This window comes from Tamandua tetradactyla, chromosome 3 (assembly GCF_023851605.1).
Source record: "Tamandua tetradactyla isolate mTamTet1 chromosome 3, mTamTet1.pri, whole genome shotgun sequence".
Lineage (NCBI taxonomy): Eukaryota > Metazoa > Chordata > Mammalia > Pilosa > Myrmecophagidae > Tamandua > Tamandua tetradactyla.
In genome coordinates, this window is record NC_135329.1 from 155,854,152 (window position 1) to 155,868,637 (window position 14,486).

Consider the following 14,486-nt stretch of genomic DNA (forward strand, 5'->3'; position numbering starts at 1 on the left):
CCCCAAAATCCCAGGACCAGATGATTTCACTGATGAACGTTTTCAAACATTTAGAATTAATACCAATCTTTCTAACACACTTTCACAGAATTCAAGAGTAGAGAATGCTTCCTAATTCATTCTGAGGCCAGCATTACTGTGCCAGTTTGAAAGGATTTATGTACCCTAGAAAACCCATGTTTTAATACTTATCAATCTTTTGGGAGTAACTGTTTCTTCTAATCTCTATTCAGTATTACAGGTTGGAAACTTGATTAGGTTATCTCCACAGAGATGTGACTCACCCAGTTGTGGGTATTAACTTTTAAACAGAGGGAGATGTGACTCCTCCCATTCCATGTGGGTCTTGATTACTCTACTGGAATCCTTTAAAAGAGGAAGCATTTTGGAGAAAATTTGAGTATGACCAGAGCAGTATAACATGAGAACTACAGAGTCCACCAGATAGCGACCTTTGGAGATGAAGGAGAAAGCCCCTGGGGGAGCTTCATGACGCAAGAGGCCTGGAGAGGAAGCTAGAAGATGTTGCCATGTTCACCATATGCCTTTCCAGTTGAGAGAAACCCTGAACTTCACCAGCCTTTCTTGAGTGAAGGTAACCTCTTGCTGGTGCCTTCATTTGGACATTTTTATAGACTTGCTTTAATTAGGACATTTTCTTGGCCTTAAAACTGTAAAACAGCAACTTATTAAATTCTCCTTTTTTAAAAAAATGCCATTTTAGCTCTGGTATATCACATTCCAGCAACTAGCAAACTGGAACAATTACTCTGATACCAAAGCCTTTTCTTCACAAGAAAAGAAAATTACAGACTAATTTCCCATATGATTATACATGCAAATATCCTTAACAAAACATTAACACACCAAATCTAACAGCGTACCAAAAAGTTCCAAGTGGGACTCATCCCAGAAATCAAAGGGTGGCTTAATGTATGAAAAGCATTCGATGTAATACACTACATAAATAGACTAAGGGGGAAAAAAACACATGATTATCTCAACAGATTCAGAAAAGGAATTTGACAAAATCTAGCATTCTTTGATGATAACTCAGAAAAGAAGGAACACAAGGGAACTTTTTAAACATGATAAAGGCCATTTATGAAAAAACCATAGCTAACATCATTCTCAATTGTGAAAAAAAATAAAGCTTTTCCCCTCAGATCAGAAGTCTAAGACAAAGATGCCTGCTTTGAACACTGCTATTCAATACTGTATTAGAAGTTCTTGCCAGAGCAATTAGGGAAGAAAAAGAAATAAAAGGTAATAAAGGATACACAGGTGGTTCAGTGGCAGAAACTCACCTTCCACGTGGGAGATCTAGGTTCAATTCCAGGACCATGTACCACCACCACCCCCAAAAAAGGTAAAAATAAAGAAATAAAAGATAATGGTAAAACTATCTCTATTTACAGACAACATGATCTTATATAAAGAAAATCCTAAGGAATCCACAAGAAAACTGTTAGAACTATGTGAATTTAGCAAAGTGGCAGGGTACAAGATCAACAAACAAACATCAATTGTGCTCCTTTACACTAGCAATGAACAATCTGAGGATGAAAGTAAGAAAATGATTCCATTTACAAAAACATCTAAAAGAATTTATCTAGGAATAAATTAAACAATACAAAAGATATGCACACTAAGTCCCCTTGAGAGAATGGTGAGAAAGGCAGAAAATTCAACTTTCCCATTTGGAGAATTTCTGATATTCTTGCAAGCAGTGCAGACAACCAAGTCAAAGGCCGAGCCCTCAATCTTGGAGTTTGTTCATATGAAACTTATCCTCACAAAGGAGAGGCTAAGCCTACTTAAAATTAGGCCTAAGAGTCACCCCCAGAGAACCCTTTTGTTGCTCAGATGTGGTCTCTCTCTCTCCTAGCCAACACAGCAAGCAAACTCACAGCCCTCTCCCTCTCTACGTGGGGCATGACGCCCAGGGGTGTAAACCTCCCTGGCAACGTGGGACAGAAATTCTAGAATGAGCTGGGTCTCAGCATCAAAGGATTGAGAAAACCTTCTCGACCAAAAGGGGGAAGAAAGAAATAAGACAAGATAAAAGTGTCAGTGGCTGAGAGATTTCAAATAGCGTCAAGAAGTTACCCTGGAGGTTATTCTCACTCGTTGAATAGATATCCTCCTTTTAGTTTATGCTGTATTAGAATGGTTAGAGGGAAGTGCCTGAAACTGTAGAGCTGTGTTCCAGTAGCCATGTTTCTTGAAGATGATTGTATAATGAAACAGTTTTCACAATGTGACTGTGTGATTGTGAAAACCTTGTGTCTGACGCTCCTTTAATCTACAGTATGGACAGATGAATAAAACATATGGATTAAAAATAAATAAATAATAGGGGGAACAAACGTTAAAAAAATAGCAGATAGATACATGAGGAAAAATGTACCTATTGCAAACTATGTATTATGGTTAACAATAATATTTTAATAATCCTTCATTTACAGTTAACAAATGTACCACATCAATACTATGAGTCAATGGTGGGTAGGGGGGAAGGGATAAGGTGCATAGGAGGATTTGGGTTTTATTTTTTATTTTTATTTCCTTTCTGGAGAAATGAAAATGTTCCAAAATTGATCATGGGTATGTATGCACAACTACATGATGAAACTGTGAGCCAGTGATTGCATACTTCAGATGGTTTGTACAATGTGTGAGTATATCTCAATAAAACTGTATTAAAGAAAAAAATGCACACTGAAAACTACAAAACACTGCTGAAAGAAATTAAAGAACACAAATAAATGGCAAGACATCCCATGTTCACGGATTTTTCAATAGTTAATAAAATTAATATGTCAATACTACCAAAGCAATATACAAATTCCATGCAATCTCTATTAAAATGCCAGCAGACTTTTTAGAAGAAAGTGAAAAAATGATTCTCAAATTAAAAGGAACTAGAAGGGGTCCTACTAGCCAAAATAATCTTCAGAATGAAGATCAGGGTTGGAAGACTCACGCTTCCTGATTTTAAACTGCATTACAAAACAATAGTAATGAAAACACTGTGGTACTGATTCAAAGATAAACAAGAGATCAGTGGAACAGAATAAAAGTATAGAGATAGACTCACACACCTACTGCCAAACGATTTTTGACAAGGTTGCTAAGTACAAGCAGTGGAGAAAGAATAGTCTCTTTGGCAAATGACTTTGGGAAAACTGAACATCCACATGAAGAAGAATGAAGTTAGAGCCTAACTCACACCATATTCAAAAATCAGCTCAAATGGATCATGGACCTAAATAAAAGAGTTAAAACTATAAAACTCTTATAACATAGGGATAAAGGAATATTTTCCCTACATCTTCTTTCTTGAGTTTGACTACATCTCATAGTAAGTTCATAGTTCATGATAAACGTAACATAATGGTCTTTGCAGAAAATGATTGTTGTAACTGTCCATTCAAGTAGGAAGTATCACTGCTTTTCCAGTTTACTCTTCATTGAGCATGTGTTATTACCAGGAACGACATAAATTTAAACTACCCCTCATTTAATGTAGTTTTTAATGAGTAATTTAATTTCCTATGTATTCATATATTTAAAGAGTACATAAAATAAGAGCACTGTACTTCATAAAGGAAACTGCATACACAGATTCAATGTTGCATATCTTTGAACAATCAGTCAGATGGACATTTAAAATAGAACTTCTTTAACCTGACAGGATAAAACTTTTCTCTCTTCCTTTTTGCCAATAAAGTTGTAAATAAAGACCATAATACATTAAAATTCAAAAAAAGAAAAAAGATAATATAGAGGCAAATCTTCATGAACTTGGATTTGGCAAAGGATTCTCAAATATAACAGCAAAAGCACAAGCAACAAAAGAAGCCAACAGATAAAATTTGATTTCATCAAAATCAAAAACTGTGCATCACCAATATTCATAGCAGCATTATTCTCAATCGCCAAAAGATGGAAACAACCCAATTGTCCATAAACAGATGAGTAGGTAAACAAAATGTGGTGTGTTTGTGTGTGTGTGTGTGTGTGTGTGTGTGTGTGTGTGTGTGTGTGTGTGTAGGATGGAATATTATGCAACAGTAAGAAGAAATGAGGTCTTGAAGCATATGACAACATGGATGAAACTTGAAGACATAATGCTGAGTAAAATAAGCTAAATACAAAAAGGAAAACACAGTATGATTTCACTAATATGAACCTCTAGAAAATGTAAACCCAGAATCTTAAAATGTAGAATATAGGGAATCTAGGGATAGACAGAAGCTAGAGAAGGGGTAGTGGATACCTAATAAGTACACACTTGCTAACAAAGTTGAACTTAAATGTATGGGAATGGAGAGAGGTGATGGTAGTTCATTAGTATTAAAGGTGAATATGATTGAAAGGGGTTGTTTAAAGCTATGTATCTCACCAATTAGCACTATATCACTTCAAAGGTATGACCCTTGTACAAAGAATTAATAATAGAGGGTATATGGGAAAAACTACCTATTGCATACTATGAATTAACAGGAATCCCTCATAGTATCACAACAATACTAGGGGTAAATAATTTGGGGGGGGGAATAGGAGGATCAAAGTTAATGGGACTTTGGGGTTTTCTCTTTGGTGTGGGAATGTCTGTTTTTTCTCTTCGGAATTGAAAGTAATGACTGTACAATCAAGTGAGGATACGGTAAGACATTAATTGTTTATTTTGGACAGAATATATGATATGTGAATATACTTCAACAATATCTGCAGATTCTAAATGAATAAATAGAAAAGTTCAAGTGCTACGTAAAAAAAACAACTGTACATTGAGAGAAATTATCAAGAAAGTAAATAGACAACCTACAGAATGGGAGAAAAGTGTCAAACAATGCATACTATCCAGGGTTTAATATCCAGAATATATTAAAAACTCTACAACTCAATAAAAAGATAACTCAATTAAAAAATAGGCAAAGGACTTGAATAGACATTTCTCCAAAGATATACAAATGGCCAAAAACACAGGGAAAGATGCTTGCAACATCAGCCATTAAGGAAATAAAAACTCAAACTACGTACAATGAGATATTTCACACCTTCAAGGACGGCTATTATTTTTTTTTAAATGGAAAGTAACAAGTATTGGAAAGGATGTGGAGAAAATGGAACTCCATTGCAATGTAAAATGGTGCTGCCATTATGGAATGCAAGGTGGCAGTTTCTCAAAAAGTTAAATATAGAATTATCATTCAACCTGGCAATCCATATTTTGCTATACACCCAAAGAGAATTAAAACAGGTTGCAAACAGATACTTATACACCAATGCTTATAGCAGCATGATTCAAAATAACCAAAAGCAGGAAACAATCCAAATGTCCATCAACAAAATGTGATAAATACACACAATAGAATACTACTGAGCCATAAGAAAAAATGAAGTCAAGAGACATGCCGCAATAGGAAGAACCTTGAAAACACACTCAGTGAAATAAGCAAAACACATAAGGACTAAAATCGCATATTATTTATAAGAGATGACTACAAAAGAGCAAACTTGCAGAGAGAGAAACCAATAAGTGGTTACTGGAGGAGAGAAGGGGCAGGGAAGACAGAGAGAGAGGTATCTGTGTTCGTAAAAGTGAAAAATAAAAATTATTTTTTTAATTAAAACAAGAAACAGTGGTCTTTCATATTTCAGGAGCACTTATTAACAAAAGCTCAATAAATACTATCTAAAATTAATAAATCAAGAAACAAGAACTATAAGAACTAAAAACAAAAACTGTTCAAAATTCAACCAAAGCTATAGGCTGAGCCCCCAGTCTTGGGGTTTGTTCATATGAAACTTAACCCCACAAAGAATAGGTCAAGTCTACTTAAAATTAGGCCTAAGAGTCACCCCCAAGAGAGTCTCTTTTGTTGCTCAGATGTGGCCTCTCTCTCCAGCCAACCCAACAAGCAAACTCACCGCCCTCCCCCTATCTACGTGGGACATGACTCCCAGGAGAGAGGACCTTTCTGGCAACGTGGAACAGAAATCCTAGAATGAGCTGAGACTCAGTATCAAGGGATTGAGAAAACCTTCTCAATCAAAAGGGGGAAGAGTGAAATGAGACAAAATACAGTGTCAATGGCTGAGAGATTCCAAACAGAGTTGAGAGGTTATCCTGGAGGTTATTCTTATGCATTAAGTAGATATTACCTTGTTACTCAGGATGTAATGGAGGGGCTGGAGGGAACTGCTTGAAAACGTAGGGTTGTGTTCCAATAGCCATGTTTCTTGATGATGACTGTATAATGATATAGCTTTCACAATGTGACTGTGTGATTGTGAAAACCTTGTATCTGACGCTCCTTTTACCTACCTTGTCAATAGACAAGTAGAACATATGGAATAAAAATAAATAATAGGGGGACAAATGCTAAAATAAATTCAGTTTGAAATGCTAGTGATCGATGAAAGGGAGGGGTAAGGGGTATGGTATGTATATATATATTTTTTTCTGTTTTTGTTTTACTTCTTTTTCTGTTATCTTTTTATTTCTTTTTCTGAATTGATGCAAATGTTCTAAGAAATGATCATGATGATGAATATGCAACTATGTGATGATACTGTGAATTATTGATTATATACATAGAATGGAATGATCAAAATAGGAATATTTGCATTTAATTGGTGTTTTTTTGTATAAAAATAATAAAATAAAAAAATAAAGAAAACTAATAAAAAAAACTGTTCAAAATTATGCCCCTCTGTCACGGTGCATGGGGTTGGAGAAGAATTTAATTCTACCACAGCAAGTCTTATTTTGTATTAAACCTATGTCTGTGTCTATTTTCCTCATGGTTTGTGAGCTTTGTTAGCTACTTGAGAAAATAAATTAGTTATTAATTCCATAGTCACCTAACAAATTAGCAAACAAATGAGTCATTTATTAGATGTACTGAAGCAACTAAAAGCCAAAATCTTTAAATGAATAAATAAAATATGAATAATCTTTTTTTAAATATAGTTTTGAAGTTTATATTGAGGGGTATTACAAACTAAACAGAGATCACAGGCCTTACAGTTAGCTTAGGTTCTTATCTTGTCTTTGTCACTTAGTAGCTATGGGGCTTAAACTTTGGTTTCCTCATCTATAAAACAGACTATAACTGAAGGGTCATTGTATCAACAGGAATTATGCATGAAGATAGTTTAGCACATTGCTTGGGACAGAGGTAATTACTGAAGAGTAATCACAAAGTTAACCAATTATACTTACAGATAATCCATTTTTCCATTGCATCCAAAGAGAGATATTCACAAGGCATCTTAAAAAAAGAAAATAAAATTAAAATTTACAGACAAAATATATTCTAAAAAATATTCCATTTTAAGTCTCTCTCTTCTTTACCTCCTGAAAATTCATACTACTTAAATTTTGTGTCACATACCACAGTAAATTTGAAAAACTGGATCAAAGTTTTATCACCCAAATTTAAACATACAATTTATTGATAAAAGGACAATGAAAGCTGTAACCCCTTCACATATGCATATTCTAAAAAAAGTGTTCCTCAATTGTTCTGCAATCTGGAATTTTTAAAAAGCTGTACTTTTTAAAACTTCTCAAGTCTGTTGAATATTTTGCAGTATTACAAAGGATAAAATTTTAGCAAAACTAATTTATGGAGATGGATGTCACTACCTGACCAAAATCCTTAACTACATTATGTGTATTCTCCACAGGTATAGCATCTATGTTTATACACACAGAGAAAGAGTGAAAAATATATATATAACAGAATATTATTAATAATAGTTTGTAAGATTTGGGATGATTTTTATTTTCTTCTTTATACATTTTATGTATTTTCCAAATATTCTACAGTGACAGGACAAAACAAGCAAATTTTTTTAATTGTACTAATTTAACATCTGTTTGTTTTTAGAATTTAGAAAATAAAAAACTAAACAGTATTACTTAAAATACTTAATGAGTATTTTACAATAATAATTGTAGATAAAGTGATACTAATTAGAAAAAAAAAGTAGGAATATTTAACTGGCATTTTAAAACAAACCAATTTTATTATGTTCACTCAAAACTGAACCATACAGTGTCAGACTGTGCTGGATTAAGCATTGTACTGGGTGCACTGATGAGACTCAATAATTGGGCATTTCTCCACTGGTCAGCTGAAAGATTCCTTCGAGGATACACCATCTGAAGAGAAATTAGTGCATCTGAAAGAGACTAACAGGAAAAAGAAAGTTGAGAAAAAAACTTTTTTTCCCATTTAAATTCCAGCTACCATTACTGTAAGTTTCTAACTATGCCATCATAAAGCAAGAGAGCCTAATTTAATTATAACCATGCTCATATAATATGTGATTTTGGTCCCATGCCTCCTCCTCTTGTTTTTTGTTTTGGTCTTTTAGTTTAAATTTCAGGAGAGGCACAGAAATCATGTTACTTTCTTAAAATGTTATGGCTATCTTGGGACCTTTATTTCAAAAGTATTAGGAGTCCTAGTATCAGCCTTTAGTGCAATGTAAATTCTACACTGAGTTCTTACTGAAAGAAAAGATTTTAGGGTTGCATGGGTCTAGTGTTAATAGATCTCAATATGTTTCCTACTTCTCCAAAGAATGCCTTATAAAAATAATTCACTGTACACTATCTTAATAAATTATTTAACTCCTATTTGCCAATTGGTCATTTAATTACAACTTTATCATCAAAGTATTTAATGTTTCGCCCCTTCTGTTTTTGGCTTGCTTGTGTAATTGTCCTTTGCTATTCATTAAATTTAGCACAGAAATAATCCTTTAATCCAGTCACAGTTAAGTTGCCAGGCGCTCATTCAAAATTGAAAAACCAGGGTTCCACCAGAAATTTAGTGAACCAGGACCTCTAGGAATGGAACTCAGGAATCTGCATTTCTATTAAGCTCTATCAAGTAATTCTGATGTAGCTGACCAAAACTATCTAATTTAATTTTGAATTAAAATACATGATAATTTTCCTACTAAAACTCTGAATTATTATGGAACATCAGAAAAATTAAAATTAGGAAATAACTAACTGGTGTAATTCAATTGAACAATTCTCCAAAACTAATCATTAATAGTCTACCATAGACTATTAATAGGCTGAAAAATGTGCCAATGAGTATGGGGAGCTTAAAAAGATTCTCAACAGTTTTAAGAAAATTTTCATTGCCAATGAAGAGGGAAAAAAACACATCTGAAGTGGTTAAATAAAAACACATGATTTTGGCAACATGGGAGAGGACTCCCAGAGAAAATTCCAGACCTGGCATCGTGGGATCAACAACTACATCCTGACCAAATGGGGGGAAAGAAGTGTAATTATAAAGTATCAGTGGCAGAGAGAGTTCAAATTGAATCAAGAGGTTACTCTGGAGGTTGCTCCTATGCACGCTTCAGGTAGACCTTGCTACCTATCATAACCCACCAACCCCCAACCAGTACCATTCCAACCATTTCTAAAGAACACCTAGGGCAATATATAAGATTCCACAAGGGTTCCAGGCACTAGAGTAACTTGACAGAAGCCTACAACCTCCAGATGGGTCCCTGGTCCAGATAAGTCCTGAAACCAGCCCAGCCTCTCCAGAACATAATATAGTTCCATCTCCCTACCCCATATTAGTGACAGACCCTTCCAATAACAAAAATTTAGAATTGCCATAGCCCAAACATACCCAACAAGAGGTATGGAAAGACCAAAGGTGATGGTGGAATTATACGTAGAAGATCGGACTTATAAATGAATATGAATGTTGAATCATTAAATTGAAATTTCTTTTAGTCTCCAGTATTTTAGAGCAGCGAGAAGTAAGAACCTAAAATTGTGAAACTGTAACCCACGTCAAAGTCTAAATATGTTCTACAACTAATTGTGCTGTGCTTTGAAATTAATAGCTTTTTCATGTATATGTTATTGCTCACAAAAAAAGTCAATTGTGATGATAAAAAAGTATTTAAGCCCTCTAGTCTCCTACATTCTGGAGCAGCTAGAAGGAAAAATATGAGAGGATCATATGGTAGCCCATGACAAACTCTGGGATCTATCCTATAAACCACTTTTTGAAGATTGCTTTGAAAATGATTGCTTTATTTCTTTGCTTTGTATATATGTTACACCACAAATAAAAAAAGCTTAAAAAACAAAAAAAAACACGATTAGTGAAAGACCAAAATGAATCCAGAGAGGAAAACTTGAGAGCTGTGGTGAAGACAGTTCTAGGTGAGGAAAAAGTACTACCAAAATCAGAAAAAGATATGAGATGGCTAATATTCAACAATTTGAGGAGCCCTGATATTTCCATCTACACTGCAGATTTTTACTTCAAAACTGATGCCATTTACTGATTCCTCTCAAGCTAATGATTCTAGACATAAAACCTATGTAAACTTTGCAGTTTTAACACAGACATGCAAGAAATTAAGTTGGAAAAGCATCCTCAAAATTTTTATGAGAAAAAAATTGAAGAAAAATTCCTGGTATTAGTTGTATGTCAGGAAAATGCAGGGATGCATAGAAAATATTGTATTATTAAAAAGTCCAACTATCTGATGCTCCTTTTATCTACCTTATCAACAGATGAGTAAAACATATGGATTAAAAATTTATTAGGGGGAACAAATGTTAAAATTAATTTAGTAGATTGAAATGTAGTAATCAATGAAAGGGAGGGGTAAAGGGTATGGTATGTATGAATATTTTTCTGTTTTCTGTTTATTTCTTTTTCTGAATTGATGCAAATGTTCTAAGAAATGTTCATGATGACAAATATACAACTATGTGATAATATTGTGAGTTATATATTATATAACAAGAATGGAATGATCATATGGTAAGAGTATTTGTGTTTGTATGTGGTTATGTTTCATAGATAAATGGATCATAAATTAATTTAAAAATAAATAAATAAATAATAGAAGGACAGAGTAAAATAAATTGGGTACATGGAAATACAAGTGGTCAAAGACAGGGAGGGGTAAGGGGTATGGTATGTATGAGATTTTTTTTTCTTTTTATTTCTTCTTCTGTAATGATGCAAATGTTCTAAAAAATGATCATGGTGATGAATACACAACTATGTGATGATACTGTGAGCCACTGATTGTACACCATGTATGGAATGTGTATGTGTGAACATTTGTCAATAAAAACATTTAAAATGAAAAAAAAAAACAAAGTCCAACTCTCATCAATCAGAAAGAACAATGGACCAAGATTCTAATATCCTTTACTTTAGTTGTGGTTTTATCACTGTTGCTGCATAATAGCTTACCCTGTCATATTACTTCTCCTGCCATCAGTTTCCCTATCTATGAGATTGTATATGATATCTATAAATTTCCTTGAAGAACACAGGAACTATAGTTCTGTGAACTAGTCCTACTGCAAAGAAGCCATAATGGAAGACTCTTATGCCCAAATTAATTTCATTAAGACCTATTTTTTAACATATATTATCTCAAAAGATACATTTCAAATTATTTTGACAAAATTCCCACCCTTCTTTTCTCATTAAGAGGTTATATTATATAATACAGGTAAAATTTATCAAATACTTACTATGAATCTAAACGCTTTTCAAGAAGTAACTCATTTAATTCTCATAGCTACCAAATGAGGTTAGTGATATTTTCCCACTTTTATGACAGGAAAACTGAGGTATAGCGAGGTTAGTTAAGTAACATGTCGAATGTTACATAGTGACTGACAGAGATGGGATTAGAAACCAGGCAGTCAGGTATGAAAGGGGACATTCTCAAATACTATATTTTATTACATCTATATATTATATTGAATTTTAAAACTATAATGAATTAATATATTCCTCAATCGCTCTACACCATTCTGAATCTAGCTAATCAGTTTTCTGATTCACAGTTATATAAAACCACGAATCTCCCACTGATATTCTATTCTAATATCTACCTTTTCCTAAACCATCTCATATCCCTATTAAGCATATCTAAAAACCAATATTTACCTTGCTATGGGGTACAAATTCTTCCATCATCTTCTTTAAAGGGTTTTCATAATCCACAATCATCTGGCCAAGGCGTGGGTATTCTCGGTCACTTAAAATAGACACATGAAATATCAGTGAGTTGCAAGCCATCAAACAGAGGATTTTAGAAAGAGTTTTATAATGCAGGTCTACCTTGCTCCATGGGTCATTTCATGAGCATAGTTGTATAATCCAATGATTGCCTTTCTTTCTTCAATTCGAGACAGCAATATCATTAATGTTGTATAGGTTATGATCAAATCTAAGTAGTTCTTTGTCAAATCAAAGTTTACAGTCTAGAAAAAAAAATCAAGTTTAACTCCTTCCTATCTCACAAATTTTTAAACATTTAAGTCTTTATGGAACCTAATGAAAGCTTACAATTTTTTTAGTTATATATTTTATTCCCATTTCTAAAATTCTACTAATTCCTTTAACAAAAAACTAGCCTAAAATTTGGGAGTTATGGGTAACAGTTTTGTGTTTGTGACATAATTTTATAATGTGACTGCTCTGTTCAAACTGGTCTCAGTTTTAAAGGATAACCTAGGCAAAAGAAAATAAACACTAATGCCAATCCCACCAAACAATAAAAAGGAGTATTAATAAAAAAAAAACTTCGATTTCTCCATGTGTCTTTATCTTACTAAAATTTAAATTTTCTTACAAAAAAAATTCTATCAAGTATCACTTACAAAGAAAAAAACTTTTTTCAGTTGGGCATACAAAATAAAATACTGAAATTAACAACTATTTCCCTCTATGCACAAGACTTATACTAGGTGATAGTCCAATAAACAAGTAAAATAGAGAATACATTTTGCTAACTTATTCTTTTTTAAAAAATCAATAAAACTAGGCAGATTAACAGTGATACAGTTTTGTGTACTAGTAACATAAACTTTCTCTAAACAACAGCTTTTCAGTCCCCTTAGTTCTACGGGAAACAGGAACATTGTAAGATTTTTCTGAATATAATACTTACAATATCAAAGAAGACTTGGCAAACATCAATAGTATTCAGCAATTCACAAACATGGTCCTGAAAATAAAAGCTTATTTTAATATTTTACCTATATAAATATTTTTAAATTCAGAAACACATGCAAATAAAATGTATTTTAAATTTCTTTTCTGGAAGATTCCAATTTTATTATCTATAAATGACAAAGCAATTTTTACAATGAACAAATATTAAATCTACCTCTGATGTGTTAAATTTCACATATTAAACTACATACCTTAAATTCCATAACATCTACAAACGTGAAGTAATACAATGCCAGATTTTTCAGAATCTCTGATTTTTCTTTCTGTAGTTGTGCAAGCTGTTGCTGTAAAAACAAAATTAGTATGCACTGTTCACAGAGGACAGAAACATTTAACTTTATTACAAGCTATCTTCGTTTATTATTGTGATATAGTAAGCACAAGCTTTTAGAACAATATTTGTAGATGTCACAGGCTTTTTTAAAAACCTAAAATACTCAAGACAGCAACTGCTAATAGTGATCAGTAACTGACGGTGTGAAGGCTATAAAACAAATCAAAGCAGATTAGTATCAAATTGTGCTACTATTAAGGAAGATTGGAAAATGTTAGGAAAAAACAAATAGAAATGAACTATTTTTAAATAATTAAAAATAAGTCATGAGTATGATCATCACTAGAAGTAGGAGAAAAGATGGTGAAAAACATTACAACTTATACTACCAAAAACAATATGCTTTATAAATTTGGAACTTACCAAAAAGAACATCCAGGCAAAGCCACGTTAAGCATGCAAAATAAAATGTAGATACAAACATAAAATACAGTAACGGTTCCCTGACCAGATCCACAAAACACAATAATACATTAAACAAAACAAAAAACACAACAATGAAATGAAATGAGAAAGAAGTAAAAATCAGAATTAAGACATTGGTAAACATATGGAAAAGGAACTGTGAATACAAGACACAAATATAATCATTATTAAGTTTAAAAAAGTACTAATTTTCTTTTTAAATCAATTATTAATATCATTTATGAAGACATTCAGCCCTGCATCACAAGATTTCTAGAATCCCTATAAACACCTAGAATCTCGATACTCTGAGTGTGGTCTGGAGAATAGCAGCTTCCATATCACTTAGGAGTTAATTTTAAAAAGCAGAATATCAGGTCCATCCTAGACCTACTTATCAGAATCTGCTTTTCAATGTGATCTCCAGGTGATGTGAATACACATTAAGGGTCTGAAAAGCACTTATGTAAAACACAAGGAAGAACTAGAAAATATGGGGAAAGAATCAGAAATATCAAACTTGCTATCAACACCCATGCCATTTTGAGACCTTCATCTAAGTTTTTAATTATACTTAGACAGGAGGGTTGGAGAGGTATCTCCATACATGATTATGGTAAACCAGAAAATTAACATCAGTGAGCCTAAAATAGGAAGAAGATTTTTTAAAAAATAAAAAGCTATAA

At 33.0% G+C, this 14,486-nt stretch overlaps 1 protein-coding gene across 1 annotated transcript in view; it reads right to left on the reverse strand.

Annotated features, from left to right (window-relative positions):
• The window catches only part of NCKAP1 (NCK associated protein 1), a 155,825-nt gene that overhangs the window by 84,009 nt on the left and 57,330 nt on the right, over nucleotides 1-14,486 (reverse strand). Inside the window, exons 3-8 of the mRNA XM_077154375.1 lie at nucleotides 13,253-13,345; nucleotides 12,997-13,053; nucleotides 12,165-12,307; nucleotides 11,991-12,081; nucleotides 8,075-8,212; nucleotides 7,238-7,286 (exon numbers count right to left, since the gene is read on the reverse strand). Coding sequence (XP_077010490.1) covers nucleotides 7,238-7,286; nucleotides 8,075-8,212; nucleotides 11,991-12,081; nucleotides 12,165-12,307; nucleotides 12,997-13,053; nucleotides 13,253-13,345 — 571 coding nt within the window. The remainder of the gene's footprint in view (nucleotides 1-7,237; nucleotides 7,287-8,074; nucleotides 8,213-11,990; nucleotides 12,082-12,164; nucleotides 12,308-12,996; nucleotides 13,054-13,252; nucleotides 13,346-14,486) is intronic.